General features: G+C 46.2%; 1 protein-coding gene across 2 annotated transcripts in view; it reads right to left on the bottom strand.

Moving 5' to 3' along the window:
- Positions 1-22,782, bottom strand: part of LOC130681081 (liver carboxylesterase 1-like) — a 35,667-nt gene extending 12,885 nt beyond the window's left edge. Inside the window, exons 1-6 of one of the 2 annotated variants that reach the window (XM_057493249.1) lie at positions 22,599-22,782; positions 19,381-19,588; positions 7,465-7,609; positions 5,201-5,334; positions 2,905-3,058; positions 1,299-1,403 (exon numbers count right to left, since the gene is read on the bottom strand). In XM_057493249.1, the coding sequence (XP_057349232.1) occupies positions 1,299-1,403; positions 2,905-3,058; positions 5,201-5,334; positions 7,465-7,609; positions 19,381-19,588; positions 22,599-22,650 (798 nt within the window). In that variant the 5' untranslated portion in view covers positions 22,651-22,782. The remainder of the gene's footprint in view (positions 1-1,298; positions 1,404-2,904; positions 3,059-5,200; positions 5,335-7,464; positions 7,610-19,380; positions 19,589-22,598) is intronic. The other variant, XM_057493250.1, reaches the window with a different exon arrangement.
- Positions 22,783-25,266: the final 2,484 nt, after the last annotated feature.

Genomic DNA, 25,266 nt, shown 5'->3' with positions numbered 1-25,266 from the left:
GTTACCTTATTTCCGGTAAAATGGGTTAATGATCTCAAAGCTGAATGTCTAAAGAGAGGCAGCATGGGGTGGGGCTTAGGAGCATGACATCCAGGATCACACTGTCTGGTTTCAAATCTCAGCGTGTCCACTTTCTAGCCATTTGGCCTCAGGCAGGCCACTGGCAGAGGGCAGCCAGAAGGAAAGGTGCAGAGGGAGAGAAGCCATGCGCCATGACGGTGGGGCCTCGAGGAGCGCGCAGGGCTCCCCAGAGCTCCACACAGTGTCTGGCTGCTGTCCTCACCAATCCACGAAACCAAGTCTCAAAACCCTACCAAAACGTGCCACATCACTGGCGCCAGTGGGCACTCCTCAGAGAGCCTCCTGTTGCTCACTTTTCCTTGGCTTCCTAAGTCTCTGGATAAAGACAGCTCCTCCCCAGGGTCCGTGCAGCAGGGCCCCTCCCAATGTCCCCATCCGCAGCTCACGCCAGGTTCCCTCTGCGTGTCCTGCTCTGGCCACATCAGCCATTCTCCCTGTCTCACCTGGGACACTTCCTACCGCCACAGGACATTTACACATGGTGTTCCCTCTTCCCAGAATATTCTTTTCTCACCAAATAAATGACCATTCATCCTTCTGATCTCCACTCAGTGATCTGTTTTTCAGAAAGCCTTTCCTGATAACCCTCCCTACACACTAGACTAAGTACTCCTTTTATATTCTGTTATGACATCAGGGAAGCCTTTATTGCTCTTATCCCAACTGACGTGTTGTAATTGTGAGATTCTATCATCATTAACCTATCTCCACCATTAGCATGGAAACTTCTAGATGCCTGGCTAGATCAAAATTATTTGCTGAGTCACTGAATGAATCAAAACATGAATTCTCCAGGAACCCGCCCCAGTCACAAGGCCCCCCAAGAGGAAACACACCAGGCCCACATGCTGTAAGTGGGCTCTCCAGAACTCAGACCCTCAGACAGACAAGACAAGGACAGTCCACTTCCCAGCCCAGCTTGGCACCCCACCTAGACACACCCTGCAAAGTATGGTCAGAGGACAGTTCGCTCCAGCAGTCCAGAGTCAAGGGTTTGAGGCCCGGCTCTGCCCTGACCACTCTCTGATCTTGACAAGGTCTGTTCTCTGGCCTAGTTTGGTCAGTGGGAAAACTGGGAGGTTGGGTGAAGTGTCTCCTTGCCCTCTGACCTCCAAGATTGTTTGATGATGTCAGCTGGATCCCATGGCAAGAAAACCCCCTACAGACTCCAGCAGTGCACAGCAAAGGGCATGGGGCGATCCAGCGCACGACCCTACCTGAGCTATGTCCTTTGTACTGCGCCTGTACAGTACAGGACTGATGACCATGCCACTCTCAGAGATAGCCCGATGGAAGAGGTTCTTGGCCAGGGGAGACAACACCTGGAGGAGAGAGCACAGGAAGAGAGTTTACACTCCTGGGGCAGAGGATTTCAAGAGCCATCCCCATCCGCAGTTCTGCCCTGGCTCATTCTCCTGGGGGTGCTGGGGCTCAGACACGACAGGTCCTGGCCTCGAGGGTTTCCCTCGAGGCTGACCGTGGGGCCTGGCTTCTCCAAGAAAATCTCAGTAGGCAGGAGCCAGGAGTGCAGAGTGAGGGGCAGAACCGGAAGTGTGAGGCACGCTCTGATTACGACAATCAAAAGTATCTGAAAGACAGCTTGGCAGTTGGCAACGCTTTAAAGACACAATTCTGATTCCACATTTCCATTGCTCAGAGTTCATCCTAAGAAAAATGATCATGGAGGCACACATTTCTAAGAATGCTCAGGCTGTTTATAATAAAATGGAAAATAAAATTAACTCGGAAATAACCAAAGGTTCTAATATTATGAGATTGGGTAAATAAACCATTCTTCATTCTTACCGTGGAATACTATGCAACTACAAGAAAATAATACCATGGAAGAGTATTTAATATTTAGAGAGATATGTATGTTATAATGATAAGGAAGGTTTTTGTTTAAAAAATCAGAGATGGACAGATTAATAGACAGATAGAGTGAGTCATGGGAAAACACTAGAAAATGCCCATGGTGACATCCCTAGGAAATGGGATTAGGGATACTTTTTTGTCTGAGTTTCTCCATACTATTCCATTCTCTCCAATTTTACTGAATATGAAAAATATTTTCATCCTAGTATTTAACCGTGAAACCAATACATATTATTATACCAGTCAGTAATAGACCCTCTGCTCAACTGTGAGGTTGCTAGAGGGATTTACAGCTTCCAGCACCTTCTGATTTGGTTTTCATCTTTGTTTCCTTCAGCGCCTCCCCCAGCCCCACTCCCCACCCCAGGTTCCCACAGCCCCTGCCCCATCCCCCCACCAGTCCTCTCTGCCCACTCCTCCCCCAGCCCAGTCCCATCCCTTAATCCCAGAGACCGCTGCCCTCCCTCTGGAGCAGGGACAGGCCATCGGACCACCCCAGACGAGGACCTGACCGGTACTTGGTGCTCAGGTCCCCTCGGAAAGCAGATCTGCCTTCAATCCAAACAATCACACTCTGCCAAGCTCTCGTGATTCCCTCCTTTTACTCATAATTTATACCCACCCTACTTCTCAAGAGAAGTGAAGTGGATCTGGGCCTAATGTTAAAATGATTGGGGAGGAGAAGGAGAGCTCAACAAGTTAGAAGAGTAGGAGTGTCACTGCTGCAGGCTATGGTGAGAGGTCCTTAATGGCTCCACGATGCTAACTTGAGCTCTTGAGCTTCCTGGGGCCAAGAGAGTCTGGCCATTAGCTCCCCACCATCTGGTCCCATGCTGAGTACAGTCGGTTCTGAATCCAGGGCTTTTAATGAAGGTACCCATGGCTGGATTGGCTGGTCTCCCAGTGAGGCGCCCCATGAGCAGTCACATCAGGGCCGGGAACACTTACGAGAACAGAGACACTTTCACTTCCTGCAGACTCTCCGAAGATGGTCACAGAGCCAGGGTTCCCTCCAAAGTTGGCAATGTTCTCCTGGACCCAGTGCAGTGCAGCCACCTGGTCCAAGTGACCCCAGTTACCCCGGCTGTGTTCATCCCCAGTGCTGTGAGTAAGAAAACAGGGTGTAGGTGGGGGCAGCAACTTCATGGCAGGGGTTTCAGGACCACAGATAGGGCTGGGGGCTCTAGGTCAACCTTCCTGAGTAAGCCTGGGCTCCCACAGCCCTGACACAGGGGTCTTCTCCTGCCTTCCATTCCTGAAGCACTGTTCTGTTGTAGGGCTCTTCATTCACTCATCCAGCATCTATTTACTGAGCATCTACTATGTGCCAAACACTGTTCGAAGAGCCAGGAGCACAACTGAGAATAAAACAGGCAGAACCTCTGACTACACAGAAATCCCACTACAGATTCTCAACAGATATACATAGAATATAACATCAGGTAGTGAAAGTGCTGTCAGGGAAAATAATACAGAGTAAGGGAAAAGGCAGGGAAGGGGCAGTGGGTTCTATTCTAGATCACATGACCAGAGGCCTTTTTGAGCTGTAGCATTTGAGAAGAGACCTGAATGAAGTAGCAAAGGAGCCTTGCAAGTATCCAAAGAAGGGAATTCCAGGCAGAAGAAACAGCAAGTGCAAAGGCCCTGGGGTCCAAGGAACAAAAGTTTGAGTGTAGGACATGCAGCGAGAGGGCCTTATGGGCCTTGGTAAGGACTTTGATATCATGGTAAGTAACATGGGCAGCCATTGCAGGGAAATGACGTGATGCAATTTATGTCTGAAAGGATTACTCTGGCTACTGTGTGGATCAGATAAAGTGTAAAAGTCGCAGGGTTATAAAAGTAAGTGGTTATTGTAATAACTTAGGTGAGAGACACCAAGGGCTTTGATTAGGGTGGTTACAAGAGAGGAGGTGAGATGTAGTTGGATTCTGATTATATTTTAAATGTGGAACCAAGAGGATTTTCTGACTGACTAGATGTGGGGTGTGAGAAAAAGACAAGAGTCTAGGCTGATCACGGAGCTTCAACTGGAAGGAGAGAGCTGCCAGCAGTTGAGCAGCAGGCACTGTGGGGAAAGTAGGAGTGTTTCTTGGGGGAGGAGCTGTGGGGGTCAAGGGTTAAGTTCGTCCGTGTGGGTGTGAGGTGCCCTTCAGTCATCCAGTGGAAACAGCAGGAGGTGGAAGGAGATGTCCATCTGGATTTCAAAGGAGAAGTTGGGGCTGAAAGAAGGAACTATGAAGGTGCCCCCTGAGGTCACTCAGGGAACCAGTGGAGATGGAGAAAGGCCTGAGGACAGGAAGGAGGGGGGTCCAGTGAAGGGACCGAGAAGGAGCAGCCGTGAGGCAGGAGGTGGCCAGAAGCCAAGAGAAAGAAGCTTTTCAAAAGGGTGCGAGGGATCACGCGTGGATGCTGCCGTGACCGTGTGCGGATGCTTGCCAAGGTTGGGCCAAGAGCTGTTGGGACACTGGCGACCTCACCCTGAACAGTGCGGTGGTCACAGTAGAGCCCTGGCTGGCACAGTGGAGAGGCTGAGAGGAGAGGAAGCTGGGGGTGCTGGTGTCTGTTGTGCCGGGCCAGGGAGCGGCCAGGCCGTGGGTGAGGACTCTCAATCAAGGCGACGCATCCTGGGGCGTGACCCCTGGGGAGAACCTTCCTCCTACTCTAGAGGTTTTTCCAGTGAGGAGCCCACCCCACCCCCAGGTGCCCCATTAGTCATCTCAGGGTCACAGGTCATTCAAAAAAGGTTCACAGTAACTGTCCTGCAGGAAACCTGGTTCCTGTCCCCATGGAGACTCGATGTACAAGACACTAGCCTTCACCCATGTATGTGTCAATTCCAAGAAAGAAATGGGATGAGTGGGCCTGACATTCCTCCCAGAAGGGCTTTGCATTGGAATCCGATGCTCTGACAACTTCCAACTGCAGCCACTGGGATGGCACAGGTGAAAAGGAGATGAGTATTTCAGAGGAGGTAATTATTTGGATTGGGCCTTGCAGGATGAATAGGAGTTTATCAGGTAGACTAAGCATTCCAGGCACAGGGAGGAGCATCTGCAAAAGTTCAGAAGCAAGGGACCAGGGTGGCTGGGGAAAGAGAAGGTAGAAGAGGTCCAGTTATGAAGGGACTTGGATGTCTTACTAGGGAACCTAGCAAGACCCCCTTGAGGGCTGCATGACAGAGCTGAATCCCTGCACCCTGCTTCGGGGGCCAGTGTGCAGTGAGGAGGGACCAGCATCTTACCTGAAGAATCCCCAGATGCCCAAGCAGTACTGAATGGTCACCACCACCACGTTTTCATGGGCAGACAGGGCCAGCCCATCGTAGGTTGATGCCCCGCCCACCATCAGACCACCTCCGTGGATCCACACCATCACCTGGACAGGGAGGAAGCAAATAACGGTTATAGGGAGCAAAGCTGGGAGGGACCTCATGAGGTTGTCTGGTTTGATGGCCTACCTGTTGGCCATGGCTCAAGGAGACTGTTTCCAGAAGTCCCCCAGTCCCCAGCAAAGCTGGAACTGGCAGTTGCTCGCCTCTCTCTTTCTCCCACCTGGGGCTGAAGCCATGACGCCAATCGCCCTGCCTCTGCCAGTCTCCCTGCCTCCAGTGCCACCTCCTCCCAGGGTTCCTCACACTGAAAACATCATCATGGGAACAGCCAAAGGCTCAGAGTGTCATCTTCTCTTGGAGCCCAACCTCAAAGCCACCTCCTCCGAGAAGTCTTCAATCATTTGACTAATATGAGCTGAGAACCTTCTATGTGCCAGGGACTGTGATAAGAATTGAGGTTGAGAGTGGACACAGGAATTCATAACACATGGATCTTGCATTTAAAGAGCTTGTGAGCAAGGAAATGAGAGTGGCTAAAGTAATATTGCAATAATTTTGTTAGTTTAAAAAAGTCATTCATAACATGAACTATGTGCCAAGTATTTTCCTAAGCATTTAAAAATAAACGATCCATGAGGCTCTCATTCCCATTTAACAGACAGGAACTGACCAGCCCTTGGCTCAGCCTTCACCCAGAAACAGACAGGAAAGTGATGCACTTAACCTGCCCGAGGTCATACAGCTAATAAGTGGTGCAACCAGGGTTTGAACCCACAGTCTGGCTCCAGAGTCCACGTGTTGAGCCACTCAGCTCACGGCAGCCAATGGCCATGACCAGTGGGTCACTGTTAACGTGGGCATAAGACCTTCCCTTCAACTCTAAGGTTTCAGAAGCTCCTCCCCTGTGTATTCACCAGGCACTGAGCCAAACCTTGGTCCTCATCGCTGGATACTCACATGTGATTGTTCCCATTTTGAGGAACGAGAGCCAAGCTGCTCAGCTAATGCAGGCACCACCAGGATTTAACCCCAGACCCTGTAATTCCAGAGCTGGTGTCCATAACCAGAGGTTCTCCTGACTCATGGTTCCCAGAGCCCCTGTCTGTCCTACACCCCGGGGCCTTGCCTACTTCCAGGCAGAGGGAATTGGTTCATGTTCATCTCTGGGTGAAGGCTGAGCCAAGGGCTGGTCAGCAGTGATTTGCTGAAGCTCATTGACATCTGAGAAGCCAGATAGTAAGACCCTCGACAGCAGGGGCTGCATGCTAAGTGTTTTGTGTCCCTCCTTTCTCCTAACCCCCTAAGGGGGCACTGAGTACACAAGAGAAGAATGAATGCAGGAATGAATGAATGAGTGAACTTTTGTCCCAACATATTTGTGCCAAGCATGTGCAGGGCCAGCTTCCAGACAAGTACACAGAGGCCCTCCCCCCATCCTGGGCATCATGCCAGGTGTGTTGCCGGGAGATGGCTGGGTGCTGACCCACCCCTCCCCACACACTTGCACCTTCTCCATTCCAGCGACCCCCTTCTTTTCCAGTGGACCCTCCCTACCCTCCAGCAGGTGCAGAGCCTGGAAGCCTGCCCCACCTGCAGGTCTCCTTTATTCCAGAGCTGATGACTCCCTGGGTCACCAAGGCTGCCAGAAGACAGTTAAAGTGGGGAATAAGCTACAGTAAAATCCTAGTTAGCCAAAGGCTAAGGAAAAGTGCTTCTTGGATTGCCCCAGGCTGTCCCAACACCTCTGACACTTTCCCCATGCTGGGCCTCAGTTTCTCTATTTGTAAATGAAGGGTTGGGTTGTGTCTTATCTCTAAGATTCCCTGCAGCTCTACCTTATTGGAAATTGTTTTAGCTGCTTTGGGTGTCAGATTCCTAATCTGGCAACTAAGAGTAATCATTCTTTTCCTCCTATTAGCATAAAAGAACCTGGAAACATTACAGTGTGCATTAGACAAGCACAGCAAACTCCCCCAGAGGCCCTCCTGTCTGTCACCAGGGGAAACTGAGGCATGGAAAAACGTGTTTCTGTTGGTCATGTGCAGCCTGGATCTGGCGGCTAAAGGAAGCCCGGGGCCCTGGGAACAGCCATGGAATGATAGCCTGCCCCCCAGCTGTGTTCAGCCTCTTCCAGTGGCCCCAGAAGGCCCAGAGTTCTGGAACTCGCCACTTACTGGCAGCCTGCTTTGTTTCGTCAGGTCAGCGGGAGTGTAAATATTTAGGTAAAGACAGTCTTCAGAAAACTTGAGATCAATGTTCTCCTTTCTGTTGGTAAAGAGCTCTGAGAGCACCTGCCCGGTCACTGGGTCTTGGGAGCACCTGGGGAGAAAGCAGAACTCCTGGGGGTCAGTCAGAGCTCAGTCAGGCCGTCTCCTGCACACAGGCCAGGCCTCGGGCCAGCAGGTGTAGGCTGCTAAATAGACTTGCTCTCACCAGACTTGAGAGACTGGGATGGCTAGGAGGCCACCTGGGGAATCTGGGTGAGGGGCCCTGGGGCTCACTAAGGTTCCCCAGGACCACATAGAGTAAGAAGGCCTGGCACCTCTTGGGATACCCCATATGTGACCCACCCGGGAAAGACCCATTCCCCACACAGCCTGGCTGCAGCCAGCTCTCTGCTGGCTCCCAAGGTAGGCTAGAGGGTGACCATGTTCCTCCACTACGAAAACATGCTCTGGCCCATGGGAGACTTCCACAAGACATGAGAAATCACTCAAATGACAGACATTAGGGCCTACAACAGGTCAGGGGTGAAACATCTGTGGGGCAACCCCAGGAGAATTGCATTCTAGTCCTGCCTCAACCACTAATTTGCTGAGTGACCTTGGATGAATTCCTTGCCTGCTCTGACCCAAATCTGCCAGGCCTAAGTGAGGGGAGTGATTTTTACAAGGGTCTTGCAGCCTTGACATGCTAAGATTCTATCATTAACCCATCCCAGGGAAGCACTGTTTAGCGCCTTAATAACAAATCTTGAAGATACAACACAGATAATAACTGGTACTATTTTAGGGAGTCCTCCCAGCATGCCGGGCGTTGTTTTAAGTACTCTTTATGTACTAACTCATTTAATCTCAGATCAATGCCAGGACATGGGCTCTATTATTATCATCCCTATTTTATAGGAGAGAGAACTGAGGTTAGAGAATCTGACCAGGTTCACATAGCCAGAAAGATCCATCATGTCATCCTTATATTTCCAAAGCTATAAGCAACATCTCTGACTTTTAGTGTGTGCGGAAGGCAGCCACCCCTGCCCCAGGACACAGGGGAGATAACTGAGGCTCTGCAGTGTTCGGTGACACAGTTGTCAAGGGGCAGATTCAGAGTCTGCAAAGATGACTTCCTGATCCTATTCTGGGGGACTTTCCCCAAGACCAAGGGGGATAATATTCATAAAAGAAGAAATTCAAATGTCAAAAAAGGAAAACAAGAGTTCAACATTACTGGTATTCAAATAAAAACAGAATGAGCAGCCAAACTATATATAATCATGATAATAATAATAATATGTATTATTTTGACTCCCCAATAGCCAAAAATATTTTCTGGTAACCCCCAGCACTGCCAACAGTCTGGTGAATGGAGGTTTTCCTATATTAATGGACAGAGTGTAGTTGGAGGGGCATTTAACAAAAAGTGCATAGTCTTTCACTCAGAAGTGTGATTTCTTGGAACTTGTCCAAAAATATTCATGACTGTGCATAAAATTTACCTATAGGATGCTTATCAGAGCACTAACAATATTATCAAAAACATTAATAGTAACTTAATACATTACTTACTAAATCAAGTAAGAGACTAGGTAAATAAATCATGATTCAATACCTAAAGTGATACAGCTTTAAAATGTCAGGCTGTGATATTTAAGGACATAGAATGCTGTTCGTGCTATAAACGAGTGAAACAGGTTTCCAAACGATTTGTATAGGGTGATGTGACATTGTGATTTATAGTAAGAAACACATCTTTTTTTTTTTTTTTTTTTTACGCTCCAACAACTGCTTTATTTGCATCTCCAATTTTGATGTGTAACATTTTTTGTTATTGTTCTATTTCAAATATTTTCTAGTTCCCCATATAATTTTTTCTTTGATCCATGAACTATTTTAAAGTGTAGTTTTATTTTTTCTTCATACAAATTTGTATTGTTAGATTTTTTTTTACAATAAACCTGTAATTCATTTAGAACAAACTAATTTGCAAAAAGATAACAGTATAGGAAGTTAAAGGAATAGTGTCATAAACTCACAATTACACCACATAAAGTATAGTTTTAAATTTCCAAACGTAGAATTTTTATTTTATCTTTGTGTTAGTGATTTTAACTTAATTTCATTTTGATGAGAGGTAATGGTCTATATAATCCTAATATTTTCAGACTGGGACTTGCTTTATAGCCTAGTTTGAGGTCCATTTTCACGTTTCATGTTGAATGCAACCTTTTATCTGTAAACATTAGATCAAGCTTGCTCATTATTTTGTTTAAATCTTGATTTAGAATTGTTATATTTTACTTGGGAACTGAATTTTTTATCACTATGCTGTGAACTTTTTTTTTTTTTTTTTTTTTAATTATTATTTTTTATTGAAGGGTAGTTGACACACAGTATTACATTACATGAGTTTCAAGTGTACAACACAGTGGTAGAACATTTATATACATAATTCTAGGTTCCAGCTATCACCCTACCAGGCTGTTACAATATCTTGACTATATTCCTTATGCTATACCTTACATCCCGGTTACTAATTTATTTTACCATTGGAAGTCTGTCCTTTTTTTTTTTTTTTTTGTGAGGGCATCTCTCATATTTATTGATCAAATGGTTGTTAACGACAATAAAATTCTGTATAGGGGAGTCAATGCTCAATGCACAATCATTATTCCACCCCAAGCCTAATTTTTGTCAGTCTCCAATCTTCTGAGGCATAACAAACAAGTTTTTACATGGAGAACAAATTCTTACATAATGAATAAGTTACATAGTGAACAGTACAAGGGCAGTCATCACAGAAACTTCCGGTTTTGCTCATGCATTATGAACTATAAACAGTCAGTTCAAATATGAATACTCATTTGGTTTTTATACTTGATTTATATGTGGATACCACATTTCTCTCTTTATTATTATTATTTTTAATAAATTGCTGAAGTGGTAGGTAGATACAAGATAAAGGTAGAAAACATAGTTTAGTGTTGTAAGAGAGCACATGTAGATGATCAGGTGTGTGCCTGTAGACTATGTGTTAATCCAAGCTAGGCCAGGGCAATAAAACATCCACGTATGCAGAAGATTTCTCTCAGAACGGGGGGGTGAGGTTCTAAGCCTCACCTCTGTTGATCCCCAATTTCTCACCTGATGGCCCCCCTGCGACTGTGCCTGTCTTAGGTTGTTCCTCCCTTGAGGAATCTTACCCGTCTCTGGCTAACCAGTCATCTTCCGGGGCCATACAGGGAAATGTGAAGTTGGTAAGTGAGAGAGAAGCCTTATTGTTTGAAAAAGTTAGCTTTTTACTTCTTTGCATATTTATGCCCTGTGGCTTCTATGCCCAGCATTTGTCTTGAGGTATCTTTACCACTTGGAAGAATTATGATACTCGGTAAATTTGATATGAGGCACGAATTCTATTTAAGGGTTGTAATTAGGAAGGAAGAAGAAAAGCTATAGAAGTAGCAGGCGGAAGAAAACATGGGAAGATTGATTATTTCTTTGATATATCTTCTTGTAGAGTAACTTCAGCATGTATAGGTTTTAAGCTACTACTTAAATTGCACACACACATTAACATAATAGGAGTATAGTTACATAACCAAAGCATATCTGTAATTACCAGCCATCTGCAGTGAAACCAAGAAAACCAGTTAGGCACCTTAGGCATTTGTGAAAACTTATCTATGATATGGTGGATATTGTCCAAATGAACTTGAACAGTCTGAGAGAAATCAGACAAATTAAAACAACCCATTCCTGGGGACTGTTCACATGCCATATGTTCTTTTAACAATAAATAGTTTGTAGTTGTAAGACTTTGGAGCGCTACAATTTGCACTTCTCCAAATTCTTGGTTGAGTTCCAACAGTATAGATCCAGTCCAATTTTGTTGTTTTACTGTATGCACAGGCCAGCTTAGATATCTCCTTCCTCATTCCCATGGCAGGTCCAGGAACTGGTGGGATGAGTGCATCTACAGCTGTAGCAGTGCGTGGATCTTTGTTGGGGTTTTTTGATGATCATCTTCTGGCATGAGTCTTCCAGAGGGTGCAGATGTTGGAAGTTCTTTTTCATATCGTATCTTAGTTCATTTTCGGGGTAGCCCAATTAGGCTTTGATCCTCTGTATAAACACAAACAGACCCTTTGCCTACACTTTTATATGCCCTTTATACCCTTGTGTAGAACTCGTTGGAGGTTACCACACAGGAACTGCCCTTTTTTTTTTTTTTTTTTTTTTTTTTTTTTTGCTATCACTAATCTACACTTACATGACGAATATTATGTTTACTAGGCTCTCCCCTATACCAGGTCTCCCCTATAAACCCCTTTACAGTCACTGTCCATCAGCATAGCAAAATGTTGTAGAATCACTACTTGCCTTCTCTGTGTTGTACAGCCCTCCCTTTTCTCCTACCCCCCCTTGCATGTTAATCTTAATACCCCCCTACTTCTCCCCCCCTTATACCTCCCTACCCACCCATCCTCCCCAGTCCCTTTCCCTTTGGTACCTGTTAGTCCATTCTTGAGTTCTGTGATTCTGCTGCTGTTTTGTTCCTTCAGTTTTTCCTTTGTTCTTATATTCCACAGATAAGTGAAATCATTTGGTATTTCTCTTTCTCTGCTTGGCTTGTTTCACTGAGCATAATACCCTCCAGCTCCATCCATGTTGCTGCAAATGATTGGATTTGCCCTTTTCTTATAGCTGAGTAGTATTCCATTGTGTATATGTACCACATCTTCTTTATCCATTCATCTATTGATGGACATTTAGGTTGCTTCCAATTCTTGGCTATTGTAAATAGTGCTGCAATAAACATAGGGGTGCATCTGTCTTTCTCAAACTTGATTGCTGTATTCTTAGGGTAAATTCCTAGGAGTGGAATTCCTGGGTCAAATGGTAAGTCTGTTTTGAGCATTTTGATGTACCTCCATACTGCTTTCCACAATGGTTGAACTAACTTACATTCCCACCAGCAGTGTAGGAGGGTTCCCCTTTCTCCACAGCCTCGCCAACATTTGTTGTTGTTTGTCTTTTGGATGGCAGCCATCCTTACTGGTGTGAGGTGATACCTCATTGTAGTTTTAATTTGCATTTCTCTGATAATTAGCGATGTGGAGCATCTTTTCATGTGTCTGTTGGCCATCTGTATTTCTTTTTTGGAGAACTGTCTGTTCAGTTCCTCTGCCCATTTTTTAATTGGGTTATTTGTTTTTTGTTTGTTGAGGCGTGAGAGCTCCTTATATATTCTGGACGTCAAGCCTTTATCGGATGTGTCATTTTCAAATATATTCTCCCATACTGTAGGGATCCTTCTTGTTCTATTGATGGTGTCTTTTGCTGTACAGAAGCTTTTCAGCTTAATATAGTCCCACTTACTCATTTTTGCTGTTGTTTTCCTTGCCCGGGGAGATATGTTCAAGAAGAGGTCACTCATGTTTATGTCTAAGAGGTTTTCGCCTATGTTTTCTTCCAAGAGTTTAATGGTTTCATGGCTTACATTCAGGTCTTTGATCCATTTTGAGTTTACTTTTGTATATGGGGTTAGACAATGGTCCAGTTTCATTCTCCTACATGTAGCTGTCCAGTTTTGCCAGCACCACCTGTTGAAGAGACTGTCATTTCGCCATTGTATGTCCATGGCTCCTTTATCAAATATTAATTGACCATATATGTCTGGGTTAATGTCTGGATTCTCTAGTCTGTTCCATTGGTCTGTGGCTCTGTTCTTGTGCCAGTACCAAATTGTCTTGATTACTATGGCTTTATAGTAGAGCTTGAAATTGGGGAGTGAGATCCCCCCTACTTTATTCTTCTTTCTCAGGATTGCTTTGGCTATTCGGGGTCTTTGGTGTTTCCATATGAATTTTTGAATTATTTGTTCCAGTTCATTGAAGAATGTTGCTGGTAGTTTCATAGGGATTGCATCAAATCTGTATATTGCTTTGGGCAGGATGGCCATTTTAACAATATTAATTCTTCCTAGCCATGAGCATGGGATGAGTTTCCATCTGTTAGTGTCCCCTTTAATTTCTCTTAAGAGTGACTTGTAGTTTTCAGAGTATAAGTCTTTCACTTCTTTGGTTAGGTTTATTCCTAGGTATTTTATTTTTTTTGATGCAATTGTGAATGGAGTTGTTTTCCTGATTTCTCTTTCTGTTGGTTCATTGTTAGTATATAGGAAAGCCACAGATTTCTGTGTGTTGATTTTGTATCCTGCAACTTTGCTGTATTCCGATATCAGTTCTAGTAGTTTTGGGGTGGAGTCTTTAGGGTTTTTTATGTACAGTATCATGTCATCTGCAAATAGTGACAGTTTAACTTCTTCTTTACCAATCTGGATTCCTTGTATTTCTTTATTTTGTCTGATTGCCGTGGCTAGGACCTCCAGTACTATGTTAAATAACAGTGGAGAGAGTGGGCATCCCTGTCTAGTTCCCGATCTCAGAGGAAATGCTTTCAGCTTCTCGCTGTTCAATATAATGTTGGCTGTGGGTTTATCATAGATGGCCTTTATTATGTTGAGGTACTTGCCCTCTATTCCCATTTTGCTGAGAGTTTTTAACATGAATGGATGTTGAACTTTGTCAAATGCTTTTTCAGCATCTATAGAGATGATCATGTGGTTTTTGTCTTTCTTTTTGTTGATGTGGTGGATGATGTTGATGGACTTTCGAATGTTGTACCATCCTTGCATCCCTGGAATGAATCCCACTTGGTCATGGTGTATGATCCTTTTGATGTATTTTTGAATTCGGTTTGCTAATATTTTGTTGAGTATTTTTGCATCTACGTTCATCAGGGATATTGGTCTGTAGTTTTCTTTTTTGGTGGGGTCTTTGCCTGGTTTTGGTATTAGGGTGATGTTAGCTTCATAGAATGAGTTTGGGAGTATCCCCTCCTCCTCTATTTTTTGGAAAACTTTAAGGAGAATGGGTATTATGTCTTCCCTGTATGTCTGATAAAATTCCGAGGTAAATCCATCTGGCCCGGGGGTTTTGTTCTTTGGTAGTTTTTTGATTACCTCTTCAATTTCGTTGCTGGTAATTGGTCTGTTTAGATTTTCTGTTTCTTCCTGGGTCAATCTTGGAAGGTTATATTTTTCTAGGAAGTTGTCCATTTCTCCTAGGTTTCCCAGCTTGTTAGCATATAGGTTTTCATAGTATTCTCCAATAATTCTTTGCATTTCTGTGGGGTCCGTCGTGATTTTTCCTTTCTTGTTTCTGATACTGTTGATTTGTGTTGACTCTCTTTTCTTCTTAATAAGTCTGGCTAGAGGCTTATCTATTTTGTTTATTTTCTCGAAGAACCAGCTCTTGGTTTCATTGATTTTTGCTATTGTTTTATTCTTCTCAATTTTATTTATTTCTTCTCTGATCTTTATTATGTCCCTCCTTCTGCTGACCTTAGGCCTCATCTGTTCTTCTTTTTCCAATTTCGATAATTGTGACATTAGACCATTCATTTGGGATTGCTCTTCCTTTTTTAAATATGCTTGGATTGCTATATACTTTCCTCTTAAGACTGCTTTTGCTGTGTCCCACAGAAGTTGGGGCTTAGTGTTGTTGTTGTCATTTGTTTCCATATATTGCTGGATCTCCATTTTGATTTGGTCATTGATCCATTGATTATTTAGGAGTGTGTTGTTAAGCCTCCATGTGTTCGTGAGCCTCTTTGCTTTCTTTGTACAGTTTATTTCTAGTTTTATGCCTTTGTGGTCTGAAAAGTTGGTTGGTAGGATTTCAATCTTTTGGAATTTTCTGAGGCTCTTTTTGTGGCCTAGTATGTGGTCTATTCTGGAGAATGTTCCATGTGCACTTGAGAAGAATGTATATCCCGCTGCTTTTGGATGTAGAGTTCTATAGATGTCTATTAGGTCCATCTGCTCTACTGTGTTGTTCAGTGCTTCCGTGTCCTTACTTATTTTCTGCCCGGTGGATCTATCCTTTGGGGTGAGTGGTGTGTTGAAGTCTCCTAGAATGAATGCATTGCAGTCTATATCCCCCTTTAGTTCTGTTAGTATTTGTTTCACATATGCTGGTGCTCCTGTGTTGGGTGCATATATATTTAGAATGGTTATATCCTCTTGTTTGACTGAGCCCTTTATCATTATGTAGTGTCCTTCTTTATCTCTTGTTACTTTCTTTGTTTTGAAGTCTATTTTGTCTGATATTAGTACTGCAACCCCTGCTTTCTTCTCACTGTTGTTTGCTTGAAATATGTTTTTCCATCCCTTGACTTTTAGTCTGTACATGTCTTTGGGTTTGAGGTGAGTTTCTTGTAAGCAGCATATAGATGGGTCTTGCTTTTTTATCCATTCTGTTACTCTGTGTCTTTTGATTGGTGCATTCAACCCATTAACATTTAGGGTGACTATTGAAAGATATGTACTTATTGCCATTGCAGGCTTTAAATTCGTGGTTACCAAAGGTTCAAGGTTAGCCTCTTTAGTATCTTACTGCCTAACTTAGCTCGCTTATTGAGCTGTTATATACACTGTCTGGAGATTCTTTTCTTCTCTCCCTTCTTGTTCCTCCTCCTCGATTCTTCATATGTTGGGTGTTTTGTGCTGTGCTCTTTCTAGGAGTGCTCCCATCTAGAGCAGTCCCTGTAAGATGTTCTGTAGAGGTGGTTTGTGGAAAGCAAATTCCCTCAGCTTTTGTTTGTCTGGGAATTGTTTAATCCCACCGTCATATTTGAATGATAGTCGTGCTGGATACAGTATCCTTGGTTCAAGGCCCTTCTGTTTCATTGTATTAAATATATCATGCCATTCTCTTCTGGCCTGTAGGGTTTCTGTTGAGAAATCTGACGTTAGCCTGATGGGTTTCCCTTTATAGGTGACCTTTTTCTCTCTAGCTGCCTTTAACACTCTTTCCTTGTCCTTGATCTTTGCCATTTTAATTATTATGTGTCTTGGTGTTGCCCTTCTTGGATCCTTTCTGTTGGGGGTTCTGTGTATTTCCGTGGTCTGTTTGATTACTTCCTCCCCCAGTGTGGGGAAGTTTTCAGCAATTATTTCTTCTAAGATACTTTCCATCTCTTTGCCTCTCTCTTCTTCTTCTGGGACCCCTATAATACGGATATTGCTCCTTTTAGATTGGTCACACAGTTCTCTTAATATTGTTTCATTCCTGGAGATCCTTTTGTCTCTCTCTATGTCAGCTTCCATGCGTTCCTGTTCTCTGATTTCAATTCCATCAATGGCCTCTTGCATTCTATCCATTCTGCTTATAAACCCTTCCAGAGTTTGTTTCATTTCTGCGATCTCCTTTCTGGCATCTGTGATCTCTTTCCGGACTTCATCCCATTTTTCTTGTGTGTTTCTCTGCATCTCTGTCAGCATGTTTATGATTCTTATTTTGAATTCTTTGTCAGGAAGACTGGTTAGGTCTGTCTCCTTCTCTGGTGTTGTCTCTGTGATCTTTGTCTGCCTGTAGCTTTGCCTTTTCATGGTGATAGGAATAGTCTGCAGAACTGGGACGAGTGACGGCTGGAAGGACTTCCTTTCTTGTTGGTTTGTGGCCCTCCTCTCCTGGGAGAACAGCGGCCTCTAGTGGCTTGTGCTGCGCAGCTGCGCGCAGACAGGGTTTCTGCTTCCTGCCGGGCTGCTATGGAGTTAATCTCCGCTGTTGCTGTGGGCGTGGCCTGGCTCGGGCAGCTACTCCAAAATGGTGGAGTCGCGTTGGAGCAGGAGCTGCTGGGAGGCTATTTATCTCCGTAAGGGGCCTCCCTGCTCCCTGCAGCCCAGGGGTTAGGGTGCCCAGAGATCCCGGATTCCCTACCTCTGGATTAAGTGACCCGCCCTGCCCCTTTAAGACTTCCAAAAAGCACCCGCCAAACAAAACAACGACCACAAAAAAAAACAAAAAAAAAAAATTTTTTTAATAAAAAAAAAAAAAAAATTTTAATTAAAAAAAAAAAAGGTGGTCGTTCGTTTTTCTTTATTCTCCGGTGCCAGCCTCAGGCCTCTGCTCACCGGTCTTTCTGCCCTGTTTCCCTAATATTGGGGTCCCTGTCCCTTTAAGACTTCCAAAAAGCGCTCGCCAAAACAAAGCAGCAAAAAAGCAAAAAAAAAAAAAAATGGTCGCGTGCTTTTCTTATGTCCTCTGTCGCCCAGCCTCCAGTGCCTGCTCACTGTTCTTGCTGCCCTGTTTTCCCAGTATCGAGGGCCCTGCACTCTGTCCCGGATGGCGGGGGCTGGGTGTTCGGCAGTCCTGGGCTCCGTCTCCCTCCCGCTCTGCCTGCTCTTCTCCCGCCGGGAGCTGGGGGGAGGGGCGCTCGGCTCCCGCGGGGCCGGGGCTTGTATCTTACCCCCTTCGCGAGGCGCTGGGTTCTCTCAGGTCCGGATGTGGTCTGGATATTGTCCTGTGTCCTCTGGTCTTTATTCTAGGAAGGGTTGTCTTTGTTATATTTTCATAGATATATGTTGTTTTGGGAGGAGATTTCCGCTGCTCTACTCACGCCGCCATCTTCCCCGGAAGCTCAGAAACACATCTTTGGTCTTCGCCCCATTTCCATACGCCCCGATGCGCAGCCCCAAACCCTAAGTGGACAGCAGCTCCTTTGCTCTGGGCCTCACCCGTATATCTCTTCCTCTGGTTCTTGCTTCTTATTCCTTAATATCCTTGGTCACAAACTGGTAATTTAAGTGAACCAGTTTAGAACTGGTTTCCTGAGCTCTGTGAGCCACTGGAGCAAATTAATGGAACCCAAGGAGGGGGTCATGGGAACCTCTGATTTACAGCCCGTTGGTCAGAAGCACAGCGGACAACTTGGCCTTGCACCTGGCATCACTGAGCCCCTAACCCGTGGGCGCGGACACTACCTCCAGGTGGACGGTGTCCGCATCAGCTGAGTCACAGGGCAGCCAGCTGGTAGCAAATGACTTTTTGTTGGTGTGAGGGGAAAAGACCCATGAGTTGGAACTGGGTTTAGAATCTCACGTGATTCTATTTTTAAGGGAGGAAATATGTAACAGATAAAAGACTGGAAAAATAGAATACAAAATATAAACAACAGTTCTCTCTAGGTGGTGGAATTGTGTATGAGCTTCATTTTCTTAGCTTGACTTACCTGTCCTGCCTCCTTTTTCTGTCGTAAGTAGGTATTACATTTGCAATCAGAAAATAAAAATAGTGAACTTATTTGAAAGAGAAAGGAGAGAAGGGAAGGGAAGAAGATGACAAGAGGTAACCCTGGAAATTCCCAGTAATGCTTTGCTGAGATGAGTAAAGTCTGAATCAACGCTCGGAGGCGTGCAGGTGCCCTGGGGAGGGGGCTGCGAGGCCCCCGTGACCTGCGTGGCCAGGGTGACTGGGACACTGCAGCCACTCCTCTGCTCCCAGCTAGGTAGCTAGGCACATGTGGGCTCTGAGGACTCTCCCGGTCAGCACCCTGAAGCACTCCCCACCCACACACCTCCTGGCCTACCCCGCTCCCCAGCTATGGCAAAGTTCAAGACAGGAGAATAAATGGAATCATGACTTCTGATCCCCCTCACCTGCTCAACATTTTTTTCCCTAAGCACTGATCATATTCTAACATATACATTACTTACTAATTTGCATGTTGTTTATTATCTATCTAGAATGCAAGCTCCATGAAGGTGGGATCTTTGTTCTGTTCACTAATGGATCCCAGGAACTTAGAAATTGCCTGGCACACAGTAGGCGCTCGATAAATATTTGTTGAATAAAGGGGTTAGCACACTGTGAGAATTTGGGGATGTTTTTTAAGGATCTACAGTATCTTGAGGATTCCAGCATGAAGGGCAGGCCACCCAGAGGACTGCCTTGGCTCCGTCCTGCGTCTCTCGGAAACAAACATTCCCACTGAAAGAGCCGAAGCCCCCGCCCTGCCTCGCCGGCTTACATAGGAGGGTAAGAGGTGGTATTCTTCACGAAGGTCCATGGCTCTGCAGGCTGCGGTGGAGCAAACCTCAAGGATCCAAGAGGGGGCTTGGCAAAAGGGATTCCCAGGAAAACTGCCACAGGCCGTGCAGATCCTTGTAAGCCGGCGTATCTCCCCAGGACTTGGCCATGTGCAGTGTCCACGACAGGTGGCGCGGGTGGGTGCCCTGCTAGACACGGGGACGAAGTGAGGACCCCCAGCCGTGCAGCGTTTGCTCTGGGCTCCAGGTGGGTCTTTCGCATGTGACCTTGAATTAATCACCTAAACTCTCTAGGCCTCAGTTTCTTTCATAAAAGAGAGGGGAAGTGAACTCTCCTTCCTACCTTACAGAGCTTCCTTGAGGAGCAAATTGGAAGGTATAACTGGAGGTATATCAAGTAGAAAGAAAATGCGAACAAGGAGACCTGCTAGGAGTGACTAAGACACTCCGTGTCCCCTCTCAAGAGCCTCTGGCAACGACTGTCCATGGGATCCTGGTGCTGAGCTGCCCGCTGGGTGGGGGCGTGAACAAGAGGAAGCCCTTTGTCTCAGAAACTCTGAATCTTCTAGGGAAAATGGGCCACAAACCCACTTGGCGCCTCTTCCAGGAAGAAAGGGGCCAGTGTCCTGAGAGAGCCACCAGTAAGGCTCTCCGGGAGTCAGAAGAGGGAGTGAGGCCCTCTGACGGGTGGCACGATGGAGGCAGTGGCCCGGAAGCTGGGCCTCGCCCAGCAGGGGAGGGCTGAGCAAGGGGAGGGGGAGATACAGGTAGAGGAGAAGAGAAGGGGCCGAGGGGAGGCTCTGAGACGACATAATGCAAGCGGCCCATTTGGGCCAGAGCGAGTCCCTGGAGAGCAGGGAATCATCCTGTCATGCCTGGGGGGCCTCGATGCCAGCCTCAGGGTTCAGGCTGCCTGTAGTGGATAAGTGAGCAGCAGGGAACAGTTCTGGGGTGTGGGGAGAGTGAGGCAGTCACTTGAAGAGGATTCTCCTGGCGCTCTGAGCAGGGTCGTCCATAGGGCAGAGAGACTGGGGGTCAGATTCTGATCTGTTTCATTCTTGTGGAGCAGACAGTGTCCTCACTGAGCGGAAATTCATGTCCCTGCAGCTACACATCAGTCCTGGTTCCACTCACGGGAACTACCCAGAACTTGCGTGTGCAGGCCGCCCTTCAGACACTTGGTCTGCCCACCCTTCAAGTCTTCTCCTGCGCGTCCTCAATAGCTTCAGCATGAGTTACTCCTCATAGGCAAAGATTTCTAACCTGCCATCCTCCTGATTGGTCCCTTTTAGACATAGAAGGTCAGCCTCTCTTGCAAAGTGTGTGGGCAGAACAGAAAAGAATAATCCAGATCTGGTCTTCCCGAAGAATATCCAATGATAACCTTCAAAAAAGATGAAGTGGACAGAAGCCCAACTGGCCGGGATGCCTGAGTAGGTGGATTGGGTAAGAGGTATGAGCAAAAACGGTTAACGGCAGCAGTTCCCACTTATGCTATATGTCATGTTTATGTGCTGAGCACCTACTATGTGCCAGAAGCGCACCCCAGTTCATTTAAATTCATCTTCACAAAAGCCAAGCCAGGTAGGCATTGATATGCCCATTTTACAGATGAGGAAACTGAAGAAATGGAGGCAGCCAGTATGGACTTTCTAAAGATGGAAATGGGATGGCCTTGCCAGGGGGTGACCAGCAGGAGGGGAATAATCCACTCTTAAATCAGTTCTTAATCCACTCTTATACTCAGTGCCAGGCCTCTCACGGTGTCACACCCCCAGGAAGAGGATAAATCCAGATGGGGCCTGGGCTGTCAGAGCCCTGAAGGCCAGCACGCTGGCTGTGGACTCAGGAGCCATAGGCAGATGCCAGAGCATGGTTTTCCAGCTGACCTTGGGCACGTACATTGCCTTCTCTGAGTCTCAGTTTCTCCATCTACTAAATGGCACAGATGCCTCCTGCAGTCCCTTGCTGAACCCCTGTGTTCACCGTGTCTTTTATTTTCTGTATGCTGACCATTGGGCTTCTGTGCCTCTGCTGATCCCGGAGAGGGCCTGCCCCTCCCCGAGTCAGCCCGTTCCCAGAGACAGCAATCAACCTGCCCTTCCAGCACGTGGGATCCCAACCACATTCTTTATCAGTTCTCACAATCTAGGCCACTGTGCTGCCCCAGTCACGCCAGGGCTAGATCCCTGACAGCTGTGGGCAGCTTATGCTCCGGGGCCTGTTGAAATTGGCTAGTTTGCCAGTCCTAATCTGCGTATCCTGCCTCACCTCCTTTTCCCCACAACCACAATAAAGACTGTTCTGCAGAATTCCTCCCTCCTCTGGACCCACCCTGGGGCTTCCCCTTGGGGCCTGTCATGGCGAGCTGTAACAAACCATCTTTTCAACGGCAGTTGGTTCCTGATCATACCCCAAATTTTCTATTACTACACTATATTTCAAAACAACCCCTTTTGTTTGCCCTCAATACCAGGTGCTCTTTAGAAACAGCCCAACAAGGTAGGTGCTGTTGTTATCCCCATTTTAGAGAGGGGGATACCGAGGCCCAGAAAAGTACTTTGCTTGAAGGACACACAGCTCCTGAGTGCCGAGCTGGGGTTTATTTGCTGGGGTTTATTTGGTTCCTGAGTCGATTCTCATCTGAAATACGTTATCGAATAAAGAGCAGAGCATTCCTATGAAAGTTTTCCTAAGCCGAAATGGTTTAAGGTGAAGGGTTTCCCCTGCTTTCAGGAAGTTCTCATTACACAGCTTTGCTTTGAGGAAAGACCTAACATTAGTACAGTAATGGAGAAGCGAAAATCCTCCTTGGATTTCTTTGGGTAGGGAGAACGGGTACAGCTGTAGGTCTTTGGCAAAGGGAGGTAGAAGGCGAGCTTAGAGAAGCAGGGGGAGCCTGTACTAACGTTCTGCTAAGCCACTCTCCATGGTTCGTCCACATCTGGACTAATAATCATGGGGAAAATAAACTGAGCTCTCCGCAGTCCTCAACTGCGCGGGGCGGGAACAGCTGCGGTCTCGGGGTCTTCATGCTCCCGCGCGCCGGTGGCCCCGGCTCTGTGCGCCCAGACCAGAGAGCGCGCGCTGCAGCGGACCCGCGCTGTGCGCCCTCGGCCCTCTACGCATCTCCCCCATCTCATTCCCTCACAAGGCCTTCCAAACGTGCCCCTACGATTTGCATTTCCGATGGACTCACCCAAAGCCGCGCAGGAGGCCAGGGAGGTCAGGACAGCCGCGAAGAGCCACATGGTGGAAGGCCTGCAGCTCCCGGGCCTGCAGGTGTGTCCCGGCTGCTCTGAGGAGCAGGGAATCCAGCCGCAGAGCTTTATCTTGCGTCCCCAGCTCGGCCGCTACCGCCTGCGCGCCCTGCCCGCCCCCAAGCTCCCGCCCCAGACTCCCGCTCCCATTGCCTGCTTGCCTAATCAGGGAACAGTGGAAAACTCTTCCTCTTTCTGAAGATCGCTTTAGTTGTGGGAGCCGCTAAGCCACGCCCACCCAGAGTTCACCCTCTTTCATCGGACCACCCCGTACTAAACTCTGATTAGATAGTCGCTGATTTGTCCAACAACTTGCTACACAAGTGTTTCCTCACTGCGGGACTCTAAACCCCAGTGGGCTGTGAGCGTCCCAAGGCAGGCACCAGCAGACAGATGCCTCTGGTCTGGGATCCTCAGAATAAGCTTGCAAACTTTCAGAGCAGCTCTTACCTGCACAGCTACTCAGCTGGGATATTTAGGACAAATCTCTTAGCTTCCCTGGGCTCCTTTTTCAGAGAGTTCTATGCTGTCATGTTTGGGAACATCTTAAATTTCCTCCCATCCCCCTTCTGAAGTCTAAATTAACTTTACAATATTCCTGCCAAGTGACTCAGCCTTCTGTGGCACATTTCTCAGGTCAGGGAACTCACCACCTCTCCAGGCGGGGATCTTTGGGTAGAATGTTCTTTGGAACTCCATCTCTCCAAACTCCCTGGACCTAATCCATCCATCCTTCCATTTATTCATTCATTCTCCAAACATTTATCAAATGCCTGGCATTATTCTAAGTGTTACAGATACAAAGATGAGTTCAAGTCATGTTCCATTTCCTTGAGAAGCTTACCATGTAGTAGTTAAGACAGTTGGGGGTGGGAAGTGGAGGGGGGTGGTAGATTGCAATGCAACCCAAAAGCAGCAAAATAGAGAGATACAAAGTGCTCTGGATACACCTGAGAAAGTGTCCTTTTACTGGCTGGGCACACTGGGAAAATGCTCAAAGCCTGTTTCATAGGTTCATTAAATGTCCAGCTAATAGGGAATTCCTTAAATATACTCCGGTACAGCTGGCTAAGGAAATACTGTATATTCGCTCAAACTAGTGATGCGCACCTCTATTTATTGACAAGGAAAGCCACTCATGATCTGTTGTGAAGGGGAAAAAAACAGGTTATAGAATAGTTCCAGCTGCTTTGGAATGCAGTTTAGCAGTTCCTCAAAATTCAGTGTAGAGTTTCTGTATTTCCCAGCAAGTCCACTCCTAGGTATATACCCAAGATAATGGAAAACATATTGATACAAAAACCTGTACACAAATAGCAGCAGTATTTGAAATAGCCTGAAGTGGGAACACCCAAATGTCTACCATCTGATGGATGGATAAATAAAATGTGATCGAGCCTTATAATGGAATATTATTCAGCCATAAAAAGAAATGATGTATGGATACTTGCTATAACATGGAGGAAACTTGAAAATAGTATGCTAATGGAAGAAGCCAGGCACAAAAGGTCACATGCTGTGTGATTCTATTTATGTCAAATGAATTTATAAGAGTAAGCAAATCCTTAGGGTCAGAAAGTAGATTAGAGGCAGCTAGGGGCTGGAAGGTGGGGAGTAAGGAATGACTGTTAATGGGCATGAGGTTTGTTTTTGGGCTGATGAAAGTGTCCTGAGTCAGATAGTGGTGATGGTTACACCGCTTTGTGAAATACACTAAAACCACCGAATTGTATGCTTTTAAAAGGTGAATTTTTATGGTGTATGAATTAGCCTTCAAATAAAGAAATATTTTTTAAGAATCTAGTTGTGTGTAATATATCCCATTTCAGCGAAAACTTTTATCTTTATTTGTGTAGGAAAAAATCTGGAAGGTTATACATCTACTTTGTATTACAATAACCATTTCTTGGCTATATGCTGTTGTGGTTTTACTTATTTGTGTTTTCCACTTCTATTTATTCACACATTCATTTAACAAATACTTTTTGAGAATTCACTGTATGTCAAAGACTGTGCTGAATATTTTGTATGCAGGACCTCACAGTTCTCAAAGTAACTGGGGGTGGACACTGTTGTCTCCCAGGGCTCAGTGTGGTCACGGCACTGGCCCAGCCCACGGTCACACATCAACTGTGAGGAAGAGCTGAGTGTTGCACAAAAGCTGTGTAACGTTACAGCCCATACTCTATGTCACTCTGCCACAATGTCAAAACCTTTTTGACAAACTGATGTGGCTGGTGCCCTAAGCACATGCTTGATTCACCTGTCAGTGAGGTCCTGCAGCCTCTCTCCTCCGGGATCTTCTCCACCCCCACCAATTCTTTCCTGCTGAGCCCTGCCAGATTCTCAGGCTGCCTGGAAGGATGGTTGGTAACAGGAGTGCCGGGGTTCTTGGGAGAGTTAATGACCAGGTAGCAGAGGTACTTGCTGATGGCTCAAACTTCATGGTTGGCCACTCCCAGTGGAGACTTGTTGCTGAGAAGTGACTGCCCAGCCAGGAATCACATGCCCCAGTCTCCCTGGCATTTAATTAGAGTCATGAAATTTGTTCTTGGCAATGGAGGGGGAGGGTTGACAACAGGAAGCAGGGTTGTCTCCAGGGTAGAG

This window comes from Manis pentadactyla, chromosome 15 (genome assembly GCF_030020395.1).
Source record: "Manis pentadactyla isolate mManPen7 chromosome 15, mManPen7.hap1, whole genome shotgun sequence".
NCBI classification, from domain to species: Eukaryota; Metazoa; Chordata; class Mammalia; order Pholidota; family Manidae; genus Manis; species Manis pentadactyla.
The sequence above is the reverse complement of the archived record's forward strand: the minus strand, read 5'-3'. Positions and strand labels throughout refer to the sequence as shown.